Source organism: Rattus norvegicus, chromosome 10, assembly GCF_021556685.1.
Source record: "Rattus norvegicus strain SHRSP/BbbUtx chromosome 10, alternate assembly SHRSP_T2T, whole genome shotgun sequence".
Taxonomy (NCBI): domain Eukaryota; kingdom Metazoa; phylum Chordata; class Mammalia; order Rodentia; family Muridae; genus Rattus; species Rattus norvegicus.
Genome location: NC_141543.1, coordinates 41,074,113 through 41,090,624, shown reverse-complemented (window position 1 = coordinate 41,090,624; position 16,512 = coordinate 41,074,113). Strand labels below are relative to the sequence as shown.

General features: G+C 46.5%; 1 protein-coding gene across 1 annotated transcript; it reads left to right on the top strand.

Annotated features, from left to right (window-relative positions):
- Positions 1-5,059: 5,059 nt before the first annotated feature.
- On the top strand, positions 5,060-15,083 carry Zfp879 (zinc finger protein 879). Its single transcript, NM_001134600.1, is given in 5 exon segments — positions 5,060-5,244; positions 5,987-6,053; positions 8,369-8,495; positions 8,895-8,987; positions 13,201-15,083. Coding segments are annotated over 4 exon segments (1,668 nt in total). The 5' UTR covers positions 5,060-5,244; positions 5,987-6,020; the 3' UTR covers positions 14,616-15,083.
- The last annotated feature ends 1,429 nt before the right edge of the window (positions 15,084-16,512 follow it).

Genomic DNA, 16,512 nt, shown 5'->3' with positions numbered 1-16,512 from the left:
ACCCCTCCAGGTTATCCTGTTGTTGCCCTGTGCCATGGAGAGAGATTCTGCAGCTTTGGAATGGCAGGAATGTCCCTTTCGTGCATCCCCACCGTTCACAGATGATATCCATTTGGGATGGGTCAGTTCAGAGCCCTGGACCTCGCCCTGGGTGGTAGCTGAGTGGCCAGCCTGCCGGCTCTCCTTACCCCACCACCAGAGTGAACTCTGACTTCACGTCATTCATCAGCAGGGGGCAGGGTCAGCTCTCATGCTCTCAGACCCTCAGGATGGGTTCTTCTGCACCCATTCCTCCAGAGCCAGCTCCACTGAGTGCTGCAGCCTGTGAGAGGCTGGGCCAGCTCTCACACTCTCACACGCTCAGACTGGCTCACCCATGCTTTTGCCATCAGGGCCAGTACGGGTGAGGTGCAGGGCCCACTCACTCAAGTGCTACAGCCAATGAGAAGCCACTAGCTCTCTCCCTCTCATGATCCAGGGTCAGCTCTCCCAGTCATTGCAGGTGTGTGTGTGTGTGTGTGTGTGTGTGTGTGTGTGTGTGTGTGTCTCACAACAAACAAGTGGCAGGGCCAGCCCTCTAGAGTGCTACAGCCAGTGAGGAGCAGGGCCAGCTCACCTGCTCTTATGCCAGTTCTCTGACTGCTTCAGGCATCACCCCTGCATCCATACCACCTCACACCCGACAAGTGTTGGGGCCACCTCTCCTGCACTCTATCCTCAGGGCTGCCTCATCTATTCTCCCTCTACCAAGGCTAGCCCAACTGTGCTGCCCGGATGAGGTGCAGGGCCCACTCTCCCGAGTGCTGCAGCCAGTGAGGAGCAGAGCCAGCTCTCCCACTCTGATGTCCTTGGGGGATGTAGGTTGATGTCGTTATGCAGGTGAAGGTAGACACAAGATAAAACAAGATCTGTCATTGGACGAGAAGGAAAGGTAGTGTGAAACAAAGTTTTAGAAAGAGATGGAGAGGCAGAAAGGAGCAGAGGCAACATGGAGGCAGACGTAACCAACCCTTGCCATGCATCGCTACATAGATACAGGTTGTTATGAATAATTCTTAAGGGATGGATTTCTATTGGTCAGTTTATCTTATCTAGGTGGGCGGTTTATATCTTTATCAATCGGTTGTGAGTTTATTGTGTGGATGTATTGTGGATTGAGAATTTAACATATAAATCTGATTGTTAAGTTACAGTTTATTGAATCATGATTTCACCGGTAGTTGGGAGTTTTTACCTTAACTACCAGGGGGCGGTTGCTGAGAGTGTGGGCAGAGTCCATGAGAGGGAGTAATAATAGGCCAGTCCCATGCTAGACTTCTAGAGCCCTGATTTTACTGGGTAGCTAGAACCAGGAAGCTCTCTTCATGGCTTGTAGAGAGCCGCCGGGAAACATACTAACCAGAGATAAATTATGGTTAGTTCCATATGGCCCTCTGGTGCTGGAACCAACTCTAGGGACCAGCGTGGCAAGAAGCCACTCTGGAATGGCTCTCAGATCACCTGGGTCTGAGAGTACTTGAGGGCAGGGTGGAGCCGCTGAGATAAAGGTACCCCACAGTGCCATGTGGCCCAACCAGTGCAGGATAGAAGGAAACCATTTTTTAATATTTACCGCAAAAGGGGGCCAGCTCTCCCTACTGCCTCAGGTGGCAGGGAGTGAGGAGGTGGGGAGAGCTTCACCTCCACACCCACAGTACCTCACAGCACATGAATGGCGAGGCTAACTCTCCTGGGCTTTCAGGGCTGATTTACCTGTACCTTCAACACCAGGGTCAGTTCTGCTGTGCTATCCAGGCAAAGTCCAGGGCCTGTTCTGAGTGCTGCAGCTGGTGAGGGGGCGGGGCTAACTCCTGACTGCAGAAGTAGTGAGGTGCACCGTATGTGTGTGTGTGTGTGTGTGTGTGTGTGTGTGTGTGTGTGTGTGTGTGTGTGTGTGGAATAGGGGGTTGGGGCGTGTAGGATGTCATATAGGTGAAGGCAGGTACAAGATAGAATGAGGCCTGTCATTGAACGTGAAGGAAGGATGGACCGAAGAAAAGTTTTAGAGAGAGGAGGAAGAGTCTTCAGGAGAAGCAGCAGAGAGAACCTGGAGGCTGATGTCAAGATTCCTCTCTGCACACTTACAGGTTGTTATGAATGTTCTTAAGGCATGGATGTATACAGGGCTTTCTATGTTTAGGAGGGCAATTATATCTTATCAATTGATCAGAGGTTATTGTATTGTGTGTTCTTGCATGTGGCAATTTAAGTTTAAGAGAGTATGTGGTGACCAGAGATACCAGGCCGCCACGGAATTGGGGTGTATATTTCTGGCATGGTGGCAACCCGCCTTGGGAACTAGATGGGTAGAGAGATTGCTGCCAGGCTCAGAGAGAAGCTATCGGCAGTGTGATATGGGATGGAGCAGAGCGGGTGAGAGGCTTTGCTGACTGAGATGAAGATGTCCACCAGACATCTTGGGGCACTACGGTGCCGGATCTAGTGTGGGATAAAAGAAAGATTTTTTTTTTATAATTTTACAGCAATGGGGGCGGGGGGCATCACATCTGCACCTGTGCCACCCCATGGCAGACAAGTGTCAGGGTCAACTCTCCCACACTCACACCCTCGGAGCTGGCTTACCTCCACTCTCAAAGCCAGTGAACTCTTGTTGCAGTAAATCTCCAACCCAAATAAGCCCGTGCAAGAAAAACACAACTCAATTAATAGGAATACAAGCTGCGCGCCTAGATTGGGCAAATCTACCACTTGGCAGGTGGTCCTGGAGTCAACAGGAAAGCAGGTTGAGCAAGCCAGTAAGCAGGTTCCTGCCTCAAGTTCCTGCTCTGACTCCATTCACTTGTAGAATGTGACTAAGTTCTCAGTTCTAAGCTGAGATCAAACCTTTCCTCCCTACCCTGCTCCCTACAACCCCCATTGCTTTTAGTCACAGTGTTTTACCACAGCAATAGAAACCCTAACTAAAATATCACCTATGTTCCTGTGTTTTGTTTTTAGTGTTTTATGATTCTAGCTCTAACATTTAGGTCTTTGATCCATGTTGAGGGGCATTTTTGAGTATAATAGGAGGTTTGGTCCAACTTCAACCATTTGCAGGTGGATATCCAGTTGAATACACAGCAAGGTGGATGACGTGAGGGCATAAGCCTGAATGACGAGTACGGTAAAGCAATGTTGATGTCTGGCAGGCACAAAGAACAGCAGTTGGAGCCCAGATGAAGACCAGTGTCAAAATAACAACAGTAATAATATCAAGAAACAAGGAAAGGCGTTCATGCTGAAAATTTGTGTGTGAAACTCCTAAAGAAAAACTGGGAGGATGAGGAGATAAAAGTAAAACAACCCTCTAAGACGTATGCAGATTTGGAAGCAGGACATTAATGCAAAGCAAGATCCCGATTTAAAAATAAAAAAATCTAGCTCCATGGTAGAGTGCCTGCCTAGCATGCACAAAGCTGTGGGTTCCGTTTCAGCACTGTGGGTTAAGAAAGAGATGGTCACAGCGTTTCTCAAAGAATGGGTAGACACAGTGATTGAGCTGAGGGAGACAAAGGAACACCAAACACATCTCTCCTTCTTCAGGCTGTACTGCAGTCTGCACACAGCGCAGAGGTCCTCTCAATTAGAACAGAAAATACTCACATGAAGCCTTCTACACAGAACAGCAAACTAACTCACTCGGCTGTGTTACAAAGGAATCCCTCTGTTCACAAAATATCACACAATACGAGACAATGACAACACAGATCGTGAAATTAATTGTAGGTGAAATAAAAAAAAAATAAATGTTCAGGCCAAACCAAGAAGCCGAGGGACAGAAAGAGCCGGCCCAACATTTACAAACTGACAGAGACAAAGCTGTCAAAACCAGTCTTGTTTGACCCAGAGATGTTCTTTAGCGGATTAACGATTTGGGGAATGTAATGATTTAGGAAATGTATTTCTGTAATTCACTGCATTAACAGATTAAAGGCAAAAACATGATTATCTAAATGGATGCTGGAAAAGCAATTTGGTAAATATCTACTTCATTCATGATTTAAAAGTTTAGCCACCTGGGAACCTTCTTTGGCTTGACGAAACTATCGGCTAAAAGCCTACGGAAAGTACACACCTAGTGTGGAGACAAAATAATCCTTAAACTAAAGTGGTATGCTTTAGCATAAGTATTGGATGCTATGTCTGTTGGTGGTTTGGTGGGGTTTTTTGTTTTGTTTGTTTGTTTTGTTTTTTTGTTTTGGAGGTGGTAGGAATGCTTCTGGTATATTTTGACAGGAATAGAAGCAAGATAGAATCTTACAGCATTTGGTGACTTTCAGTCGTTTGCAGAGTCTTCTGATGATGAAATTCTCTCCCATCTTGGTTCAGGAGAAGCCCTTCTAGTTGGCTCCAAGGACACTGTGACATAACCTTTTCCTGTCTTTCTTCCTTTAGGGCACTGATCTTATCTTGTGTATGGCCCCCCACCCCCACATCCTTAAGGAGTTCTTTGTGTTAATTGCTACCTAGAGAACATAATTTGTGTCTAATTGAGGCTGAATTGTCATTACAGTGGACAAAGACAGAATAAAATTTTGTAAGAAGAGCTAGACATTTCCAACTTGAATAATGAATCAATATTTCTACCTCTTTGCTTTTCCTGAAAGTCTGAGCTGCCAGTGGCAGTAATAACTAATAGGGCAGTTTATTTGCTTAATATTGAAGTATGAGTCAGCAACGAAAAATTGTGTGTTATGTATCTTTTGTAGCATAATTTTCTGTTAAAAAATGAAAGAGGACAAGTCCTTTCGCTATCTGAAACTAAGCAGCCAGAGCTTTATTCTTCTACATTTTTAATGCACACTCACTTTTTCCTCTTTAGTAGTATTAACATTTGTAATTACGAATTAGCACAAAAACCTGAAAGCTGGTGGGAATTGAAAAGCTAGGTGCCTGCCTCCCACTCCGCACTGTACAGAGTCCACACGGTACGGGGTGGGTGGGATTGTCTCAGCGCCTTCTGGGAAATGTAGTCCACAATGGAAACCAGGTGGCTCGCGCGCACGCTCAGTTGAGCCTAGTCGTACCCACTGTGGGCATTGAGCTTATTGGGCTTTCTGGTAGAGCTGGCACGGCCGGGAGCCTACCGGGTAGGGCTGCGGACCTGGCGGGAGCGCGCTGAGGCTTCGGCGGGAGGTACGGGCCTCGGGCCCTGACTCCAGGTCCCGCGGCCCGAGCAGCGGTCAAGAAAGCCTCCGGCTTCAGGTTAGCGAGTCAGGTCGGCCTTGAGCAGATTGCCTGCAGGCTTTCCATCCTGGAGCTGAAACTTTGTTTCTTCGTTTCAGTCAGTCAGTCTTTGGTGCTGGACAGTGTCTTACAGTGAATTCCACAGTCCTTTTTTTTTTTTCCTCTGTACCTTTGCTCTAATATTTTACTGTTGGAAAGGAGCAGAAGGATACTGGTTAATATCATGCGCACTACATGAGCTGCACAGTTCTGGCTAGTGATGCTGTTCCTCGTACGCGCGCGTGTGCGTGTGCGTTCTTGTTAATGACTTTAAGTGACTTTGGTAATTCTTTTGATCAGAGGCAAAAGCCCATGAGGAAGAGTGGACTAATTTCTAGTTGGTGGAGTCTGTAAAGGGCATGCATTCTGCAGTCGTTTCTTTCCCTTGCAATGTCCAAGTGCAGATATGTGGAATATTTGTGTTTTTCTCTTACATCCGGGAGTTGCACACAATGGTGCCCTTTACCTTGTTAACTTGATAGCTGTGACTGTTTAGTTCAGTTCACCTATAATCATAACCTCTAGCGAAAAGGTCACAGGCCCAATAACATAGTGTCAGGTTGCCTACTTCTGGCTTTGGCACTCACACCCAGGTCCCCTGTAGTTTGGGAAGGCTGGGCAGTGCGGATCCCCAGCAGGTGTTTTCCAACCTGCTCTGGCCCAGTGAGGGCTGGAGAGCAGCCAGGAGGAGTAGGCCTCACAGCTTCTTTCTCTGCCTCAGGTGTCTTCTCAGGAGGAGCTACAGAGGGAGAAACATGACCAAGAGGTTGCTGCCAGCCCAGCTTTGGGTGAGTTGCCTTTGGACTGCAGTGGGGAGGGGACAGATTTATTTCATCCTTTCTTGAGCTTCTCTGGGCTTTTAGAGCCTAAGAAGGAACAGAAGCTACTGAAAGGCGAAGCCCTAACTCCTGAAGGAAGGCACTTCCTATGCCTCAGGCCAGTTTCCAAGGCCTGTTTGCACGAATCAGTAGCCATTGCCCAGGAGTTAACTGCCTTCCCTCACTCCACTTGTTGAACAGAGGCTGTTATCTAGTCCCCTGGTTCTCACATCCTCTTGGAGAAGGTTCCAACAAGACGTACCAGGAGCCTTAGCAAGCAGGATTTTAGTAGAGTAGGAGCTTCCTTGTCCAGGCAGAGGATATGGAATCAGGCCAAAGGGCGTCAGTACTGCTTTTAATATCTTTTCCCACTTAAACATTTTGGCTAGTGGAAAACGTATCCTCCCCGCCCCATATATTAACCTGCTTGAGGTCTTGTGACCTGATTGTAGGACTGGTCTCATGATCACTTGCCTCAATAATGCTCATCAGCTGTGATAGCCTGTTGCTATAAAGCTAAGTGTAAACAATAGAGCTTTATCCCTATACCAGCCCCTACCCTCACTCTCATATCTAACGTCCTCCTAATTGATAGAAGTGATGCTGGGATACATTCAAAGGAACAGAAGGAAAGGGTTATGTGGCATACATGCAGAAGCAGGGCACAGAAACCGAGAGGTTCACGTTCTGTTGATTTAGACGTGTCCCCATGCAGAATTCTGCACCATGCAAGCGATACTCCTTTGGTGGTTGTTTGAGCTTTTTGTAAAGAGGGGAGTTTTGGCCTTCTTAATCTAGAGGCTATTATATTAGTACCTGTCATGATTCTACTCAAGGAGAGACATGGGTACCAGTTCCTCGGGGAAGCGTTTCTTGAGTTGAGACTGACAGATGACTTAGCCACTAAGAGGACTCCCTCACCACTGGAAAGATGGCTCAGTTAGTAATATATTTGCCACACAAGTCTGAGGACCTAAGTTTGAAGCAATGTGGAGAAATCAGGTGAAAAAGCCAGGGGTGATGGTAATGCTTGTCATCCCAGCATTTGAGAGGAAGAGGCAGGTGGATCCCTGGGGCTCACTGGCTTAGTGAGTCAGCAAGGTCTGGGCCAATGAGAGACCCTGTCTCAAAACAAAAATGAATAGCGTACTGAGGAATTTGACATCTGAGGTTGACTTCTGGTTTCTACACATTTGGGTATATACAGACCCACACACACACACACACACACACACACACACACACACACACACACACACAGAGTGAGTGCTGGGATGTTGCTCATAGATATAGCACTTGCCTAGCATGCTCAAGGCTCTGGGTTTTACTCCAAGCACTGCAAAGAAACAGAGGCGCAGACTATCTCTTTGTTCATTTCCATTGGGAGTCAGAGATTTAATTTACTTTTGCCCTTTCGGAGCAGGAAAGATGCCAAGCTTTGTGGCCAGCTTAGGGTTGTGGAAATATGTCTTTGGCATGCTAAAGAAAAGGCGAGTTCCTAGCCCTTCCACTGTAAGTGCTGCAAATGCTGTACCTGGATGCCCAGTCCACGATTTGGAGAGGATTAGAAGCACCGAAACCACCACACCCTCTCTCTTTTTGTGATGTCTAGTACATTTCTTAGTCTCAAGAAGACTAAGTTCTGTCCTCCTGACTTGGTTTCATGATTCCGAGTGCTCTCTCGTAAGGTCGTGCTGCCTAGTCTTGTGTCAGCTTGACACACAAAATAGAGTTCTCGGAAAGGACGGACCCTCAATGGAAAAAAAAATGCCAGCATAAGATCCAGTTATAAGGCATTTTCTTAGTTAGCTATTAATGAGGGAGGACCAGCCCATTGTGAGTGGTTCATCCTGGGCTGGTGGTCCTGGGTTCTATAAGAAAGCAGGCTGAGCAAAGCCATGGGAAGCAAGCCAGTAAGCAGCACCCTCCATGGCCTCTGCATCAGCTCCTGCCTCCTAGACCCTCCACTGTGTGAGTTCCTGTCCTGACTTCCATCAATGATGAACAGTGATGTGGAAGAGTGAGCCGAATAAACTTTTCCTCCCCAACTTGCCTTTTGGTCATGGTGTTTCATCATAGTCATAGAAACCCTAACTAAGACAAGGGTGCTGTATTTGAGCTTTCTGAGGACACAGTGGCACCTACTGTATACATGAATTTATGCTGGAGAATGAAGGTGATGACCAGAAGTGCTTTCTGGGTTTGAAACCCTCACAGGATTGCTTCTCAGTCACGCTATCTGTGGGCATGGTCTGGGGTAAGGAGGAATGGGTTTGCTATTCCAGGAGCCATTGACGTTCAGGGACGTCGCCGTGTCCTTCAGCCAGGATGAGTGGCTGCACCTAGACCCTGCTCAGAGAACTCTGTACCGAGAGGTGATGCTGGAGAACTACAGCAACCTGGCCTCGCTGGGTAAGGAGCTTCCTGGGGGCTGAGAGTCTGCCACGGAGGCACGAGATCCCTACCCACCACCTGGGAGGGCATGTGCAGGGTTTGGCTAGGTTGAGCTGGGCTCAATCATGGCTGTTCTTCCCCTTGGCTATTCTCCGAAGTCTGAACACAGCTGAATTGGCAAAGGGTACCTTCTCTGTGTTTTCCTGTTGCTATGGGTTCCCTAAGATATCGCACCAACAGGAACACCGAGCCAGATCCCTGACTGATCCTCAGGCTTCTGGACACCCTCTAGGAGCCCGGTTTTAGGCTGCTTTCTAAACAGTTTCTCCTCCTGTGCATGGTATCCCTACCTCAGGGTCGACTTGGGCTGGATATCTGTGCCAATATGGCCGCTCATGTCTTCTTGTTCATGAACAGGGATTCTGTTTCCCAAGCCAAAGGTCATCTCTCAGTTAGAGCAAGCAGATTTCCAGATGGTGGAAAGTGGAATGTTTCAAGGTGTATACCTCGGTAAGTGGCAGAGGGAGTGGGACTTGAACCTGGCAGTTCCTACCTGCCTGGGCACACTAAGGGGATTAAGTTCGGAGGACACCTGCTAGGAACCTCCTTTGATGCGCCTGGGGGTTGCTGGCAAGGATGTATGTCCTTTTTGTTTCTGATCACCTGGTGCATCGGGTTCAGCGGGAGAGGTGAATTGTCCAAGCACGGTTGTACTTTGTCAAATGCCTCTTGTCATCTGAAGTCACGTGCTGCCACGGGACACGTGTTAAATGTTTATCAATCTTGCTCTATCTACTGTCCCTTCACATTTCCTGAACTGATAACTCTTTCCCTTCAGTGGTTTGCGTGTAGCTTTCATGACCCCTGTTCCAGCTTCCCCGTAAACACATTACTAATAACCTCAGACTACCCCAAAAGTGTCGGTGTCGCACTAAGGAAAACAAATCACAGGACTTCCTCTTGTGGTTGTTCGTTACCAAGAACAGGCCCAGCTTGAGTTCTTTACTTCTTTCTCCCCGTGCCTTCCACCTCTCCCATCTGCAGCTTGTCTGTTGCGTGAATCTAAATCTGTGCCTGCCTGAATGCTCTCTTAGGAGTTTGTCTGCCACTGTGCCTGTGTGTGTCCCTAGCGATGGGCTCTGAAGCCGTAATTGGTTAATCTGCTGTAATCTCCCCGGCAGTGGGTGTGCACACTCCTTGCTCCCCGCCTAAATGTTTTGGATCCAAGGATGAAAGACCACACACACACACACACACACACACACACACACACACACACACACACACACAGAGCCTTCTATTTTAATATGTCTTGAACAGCCCAATGGCTGGGCACTTTCAAACCTCCTGTGGCTAATGCACTCTCCTCCTGAATTGTTACTTACTAAAACCTATTTTCTATCCTGGCCATCACAGACTCAGGCCTGTAGCCCTCGTGGGCCATGACCCCCAACTCTTTCATTTTGGAAGTGTCTCTGTCTCTCTCTCTCCTACACTTGTTAGGCTGGGGCCTTCTCCCTGGCCGTTTCCTTCCTCCTGGATTTCCTTGCCCCCAGAACCTCAAAGTCTCACCTGTCACCCTGCCCAGCCATTGCCACCTGCAACTTTATTTACAAATTAGAACCAGCTAGGGGGCAGGGACATCTCGCTTGTAGTCATCCAAATTCCCATGCAAATTGGGAACCCAACTAACATAATATAGACAGTAAACTAAATCTACAACAAGGCTTTAGCTCTGTATTTATTGAACATCACAGAGATATGGGAAAAGAATGAGGGATATTTTACAGAAATCTTTAACAGAGTTTTACAAGGGATAAAGTTTTGCTAACTCCAACTGACCCAGATAACAGATCAAAGCGATCATGTGATATCTGAATGCTGCTTTCGACTCTATATCAGTATGTCAGGTATTTATATTATAAGGTTGTTCTTCAACCTATTTTTTCCTTTCTACAAGTGACTACCATATCATGCATTGTTCTCTGGGTCAGGGGCATGGAATTATACATTAGCTTAGGTTTTTAAAGTTGGTTGCATGGAAAAAAATCCACGGCAAGTAAGGACAATTGTCACATTGTTCTTGCAAAGGCAGGTTAAACAGACAGGCTGAGCACGTAAGTAGGGTAGCATTCCTAATTCTGAAGTGATCTCCAGGTGTATTAATGACCTCTGGCTATGAGGTCCAGCAGAAGTTCCAGTCTTTTCGAATGTAAGAGGTTTTCATTACATATGTGTTACCATACCTTGGGCTTTTGCCTATTTTGTCTATAACTCAATATCCATTGTTAAGGAAAATCAACAAAAGTAAATGTATGTATACATACATACATACAGAATATGTATAGAGTTTAAGCAGGTTTGCAGATACTCATTAGGCCCTTCTTGACTGTGACATTCACAAGCCACATAGAGCAGATACATGATTCCTGGTCTGTACAGTGGAGTTTGTTAGACTCTGGTTGCTGTACCAGAAGTGCTCACTTTGGATTTTGTCTTTGTTTCTGGTACCAGACGATAATTCTCTTGGGCTCAGTTACTTACCTAGAATTCACTTTGTGCTGGCAGTAGCTGGGCATTCTGAGTCAATTTTGTCTTGGGTTGCCATTTTTGAGCTGTCTTTAGATTTTCCTTTGTTTTAAATGAGGATATTTTCTACCAATAACCTTTTTCAGAGTCTCTGTGTACAGCATATGTCTATGTCTAAGCCCTTCCTCTTCTCCTTTAGACATAGGCTTTACAGTAGAATTCTGACATTAGATTTCTTTTCCCCTATCAATAGCATCCACACTTGGCTCCACTCTGTGAACACCGAGTGTTGATAACTGTTTATCTGTCTGATTCTGATTGTCTTTTTTTTCTATATCAGTAACTTCTTTTATAATCAAGAGAATGGAAGCTCTTTTATAAAATGTATTCATTTCTTTTGAATCAGTGATTTAATTTCTTATAGTCTATCCTTACTACCCTGGCTGTCATTTAGACTTTATCTTTTTTTACATTAGTTATTTATTTTGTGCAGGAGGGTAGTTGGGGGATGAGTCAGAGCATGAGTGTGGAGCTGAGGGCAGCTTTCAGAACCCAGTGCTTCCTCTACCACTTCAGTCTAAGTTTGAACTAAGTTGTTGCTGGCAGCGTGATCCCCGTCCAGCCATCTTGGGCCCTAGATTTATCTTCAACTTCGTCTTATTACTACTCAGCTTAAATATCAGTATAGCTGCCTCCACTACCCATTGCTTTGGTTTTGTTCGTTCTTATATATTTTTCATAAGGCCATAGTTACCTCTTTGGTGGTCTGGCTACTTGGCTGTTGAATGGAAAGTTTGCTCTTCCCTGGCTATCTTCCCTGTAATTCCCAGAGCACCGGCCTCTGCACGGTCTATTGAGGGAAGGCGCCTTACAGCGTCAGCACTCTGACAACAGCCAGCATGGCACTGTCGAGACTGATACTGTTTCAAAGAGTTCTTGGAGCATGGGCTCCTCCTTCCCCCTCTCCTCCTCTTCTTCCTCTTCCTCCCTGCAGTTTTCTTTTGGGATTTACCTGAGTATACTGGCCCCTGACTTGGGTGCTGAAACTGAATAGTAACATAAGCTGTGCTCAGAAATACATGACAATCCAGGCTTTGTTGCTAAGTCAAGACTGGCACCCCTTCTTACTGTTAGAGCTGCCATCTGATGTCCTCAGCCCATCTTCACCATCTTCACACACACACACACACACACACACACACACACACACACACACACACACAGACACTCAGGCACTCACAGACACACACATACACACACACACTCAGGCACACAGACATGCAGGGATACACAGACACACACAGATACACACACACAGAGACACACAGAGGCAGGCACACACACACAGACACTCAGGTACTCACAGACACACAGACAGACAGACAGACACACACACACACACACACACTCAGGTACTCACAGACACACACAGACACTCAGGCACACAGACATGAAGGTGCACGCACACACACACACACATATACACACACACAGACACTCAAGCACACATAGACGTGCAGGCATACACAGACACAAACACACACACACAGAGGCAGGCACACACATACACACAGACACTCAGGCACTCACAGACACACACAGACACACACACACACTCAGGCACACAGACATGCAAGCATACACAGACACACACACAGATACACAGAGGCAGGCAGGCAGGCACACACACACACACACACACAGACACACACACACACAGACACACAGAGGCAGGCAGGCAGGCACACACACACACAGACACACAGAGGCAGGCAGGCAGGCACACACACACACACACACACACACAGACACACACACACACAGACACACAGAGGCAGGCAGGCAGGCACACACACACACACAAACACACAGACACACAGAGGCAGGCAGGCACACACACACAGTCACACACACACACAGACACTCAGGCACACAGACATGCAGGTGCGCGCACACACACACACACACACACACACACACACACACACACACACACTTCTTCAGACCTTCCAGGCGTGTCTACCCTCCTCTATTTCCTTTCCTTTGTCCTTGTCCTAACCTTTGCTAAGATTTTGAGTTTGGATTTGTTAGCTGTGTCACGTGGTTTTGAGTTTGGCTTTTCTGTGTCATGTATTTTTTGCGTCATTTTCCTTTATTCTCTGTGCAAGAGTTGCTGACATTTTGTTTAATTTAGGGTGGAAGAGCTTGTTTGAACCCAGGGTTTCCAAAGAGGAAAATAAGGAAGTCTTGAAACACCAGAGAGTTGATGATCTTTTCGGCTTCTTATTGGGAAAACCGTGTGTAAATGAGGAACAGTTGGAGGAGCAACCAGGCTACAGGAAAAACCTCTTCAGTGAAATGCTGCTTTCTCTTAGAAGAGACTGTACACACGAGAGGGGCTTTCCAGGGATCGAACTTGTGAGAAATCCTAGGAAAACCAGAGTTGTCTCCGAGGGAAGAAAGCCCCGCTCCCCGCAGTACTCAATTCTATTCAGACAACTGGGGTTCAACGCAGTGCACAAGCTTTATAAGTGTAACATCTGTGGGAAGGGCTTTCTCCACAGTTCTTCCCTGAGCAAACATCAGAGGATTCACACTGGAGAGAAGCTCTACCAATGTAAGGAATGTCGGAAGGCCTTCAGCCAAAGCTCGTCCCTGACACAGCACCTGAGAGTCCATACTGGAGAAAAGCCGTACGTCTGTAGTGAATGTGGGAAGGCCTTCAGCTTCACCACCTCTCTCATTGGGCATCAGAGGATGCACACTGGAGAGAGACCCTATCGATGTAAGGAATGCGGCAAAACCTTCAAAGGCAGCTCGTCCCTTAACAATCACCAGCGGATCCACACTGGAGAGAAGCCTTATACGTGTAGCGTGTGTGGGAGAGCCTTTAGCCAGTGCTCGTCTCTTATTCAGCATCAGAGGATTCACACTGGGGAGAAACCGTATGAATGCAGCCAGTGTGGGAAAGCCTTTACGTCCATATCACGGCTGAGCAGACACCACCGCATCCATACCGGAGAGAAGCCCTTTCACTGTAATGTGTGCGGCAAAGTGTTCAGTTACCACTCGGCCTTGATCATTCATCAGAGGATTCACACTGGAGAGAAACCGTATGCATGCAAGGAGTGTGGGAAAGCCTTCAGCCAGAGCTCAGCACTTATCCAGCATCAAAGAATCCACACGGGAGAAAAGCCGTACAAGTGTGACGAGTGTGGGAAGGCCTTTTCCTGGATCTCGAGGCTTAACATCCACCACAGAATCCACACGGGAGAGAAACCTTACCACTGTAAAGAATGCGGGAAAGCTTTTAGTTCCCACTCTGCAGTCAATACTCACAGAAAAATCCACACTGGCGAGAAGCCTTATAAATGCAGTGACTGTGAAAAAGCCTTCAACCAAAGCTCAGCCCTCATCCAGCATCAGAGAATTCACACCGGAGAGAAACCATTCAACTGTAAAGTCTGTGGGAAAGCCTTCAGACAGAGTTCGTCGCTTATGACACATACGAGGATTCATACAGGAGAAAAACCTTATAAATGCAAAACATGCGGGAAAGCGTTCAGTCAAAGCTCATCTCTTGCCAACCACCAGAAGACACATAATTGAGGACAACCGTATAAGTAAAATGCATGCGGTAAATCTGCCTTGAGACATTCATTGCATACTGACTGTGACAGAATTCATCCAGAGAGTGATGAGTGGTAGTTAGTCGAGGGTGAGCATGAGGGTAGATTTCAGCAAACCTCTGGCATTCGTGATGCAGAATAAACTTGTGTTTGGAAAAGTTACATAGAATGTTTTCCACATGTTCTGAAGTTTTACTGATGACGGAGTTGACACTAAGATTGAAGGATTAATATTTTCTTTCTAGTGATGATGCAGAATTCATAGCCACCAACCTTTTAAAGCATCACTGGGACCTACTGATTTAGGCGAAAGTGCATACGTCAGACCAGTCTAGGATCTGTGCTGAACAATGCCTTTGAGTGTGAATGCAAAATAGCTGAATTGGAAAAAATGAGGAAAAAATATCTAGCTGCCCATGGTCACTAAAGTTTGCTTTTCAATACTCTGGAAACGAGTTCTTATTTGTTGTTAAAACTTATGGTTCATTTTTCCTTTCTCTATTGCTGGATTTTCTTGGTCCTGCCAGCAACATGAAGACTTCCAGTATAATTTAAAGCTGAGACCTTTTGCTGGGGCTCAGTTTAGACTTAACCCAATTATACTAGCCTGAGAATGCCACGAGGCTAGTTCTTTACCTCCTTACCTCTCTCCAGTCTCGTTCCATGTCCACTGTGTAATCTCTCCCTTTTTGCCTCCCCTGTGTTACTCTCTCAGCCTGGGAGTTCCACCGTCATGCTTCCTGCCCCATCTGTTGGCCATCAGATCTTTATCACAACCAATCACCTGATTCATCTCTTAGGTTGCTTTAGGCAGAGAGGAAGGGCACACATTTACAATGTAGAAAACTCAGTGATGGACATAAAAATGACAATACCAAAATCCTGCTGGCACTTAGTTATCTGCCAGTACAGAATTAACAATTAAAAATACAGAGACACACCTTAATACAACTTGAGGAAGGTCAGCCCAACAATTTCCACTAAGCTGAGAAGAAAATCACCCTGAGTGTGCAGGCGTTTAAAGGTTCCTCAGACAAATGCTTTTGAAATTTTATTTACACACACACACACACACACACACACACACACACACACACACACACACACACACACACACACACACACACACACAGTTCATCAGAAATGAGAAATTATGTCACAGTGAAGCACTGTGCTCTTTGTAACAATTGTGCACTGTTTATGTAAGCTTTTAGAGTCAACTTCTTAACCCTGTGAAGTTTCTAGAACTTCCTGTGTCTTGTGAACCATCTTTTTCCTGTTTCCATTCAAGGTAAGTTCAAAACATAGCCCACCAGCCCCTTCCTTTTCCAAAACATTTCCTCTGTCTTATAGATTTCCTCTGCCTTATAGATGTCTGATTGTTTTCTTCCATTTCTGGCTGAGCAGTGGCTCAGTATACCACAGCAGCAGTCTGTATTCTTAGTTCCAAGACCAACTGTGACCCACAACATCTACTTCCCACTGGGCAGGGGTATTTCCCAGGTAGGAGATTGCAGTCCCATGGTTAAAACAGTTTACTACAGAGTGAGAATTTTGGTTTTAAACTTAGAAATATTTTGGGGAATATGTTTCTGTTTTAATCCCAGGCATGGGGTATGGGGCTGCTTCAGACTGTCCACGGCAGTTGACTGTGATTTGCGTCATGCTCTGGTATAGGCTTGCTTTTGCCAGCTGCAGATGGTTTCTGCAAGTGGGTGACAGTTGGAATTCTGGGGACTCTTAAGAGGGTATATATAAATGCAAGAGCCCCTGACAGGGGTGTGGCAGCTCATGCCTCTCCTGCTGTTTGCTGTTGCTGGTTTCTGGTTGGAGATATCCTGATCACGAAGATCAAAATTGCCCCCAAGGAATGCAAA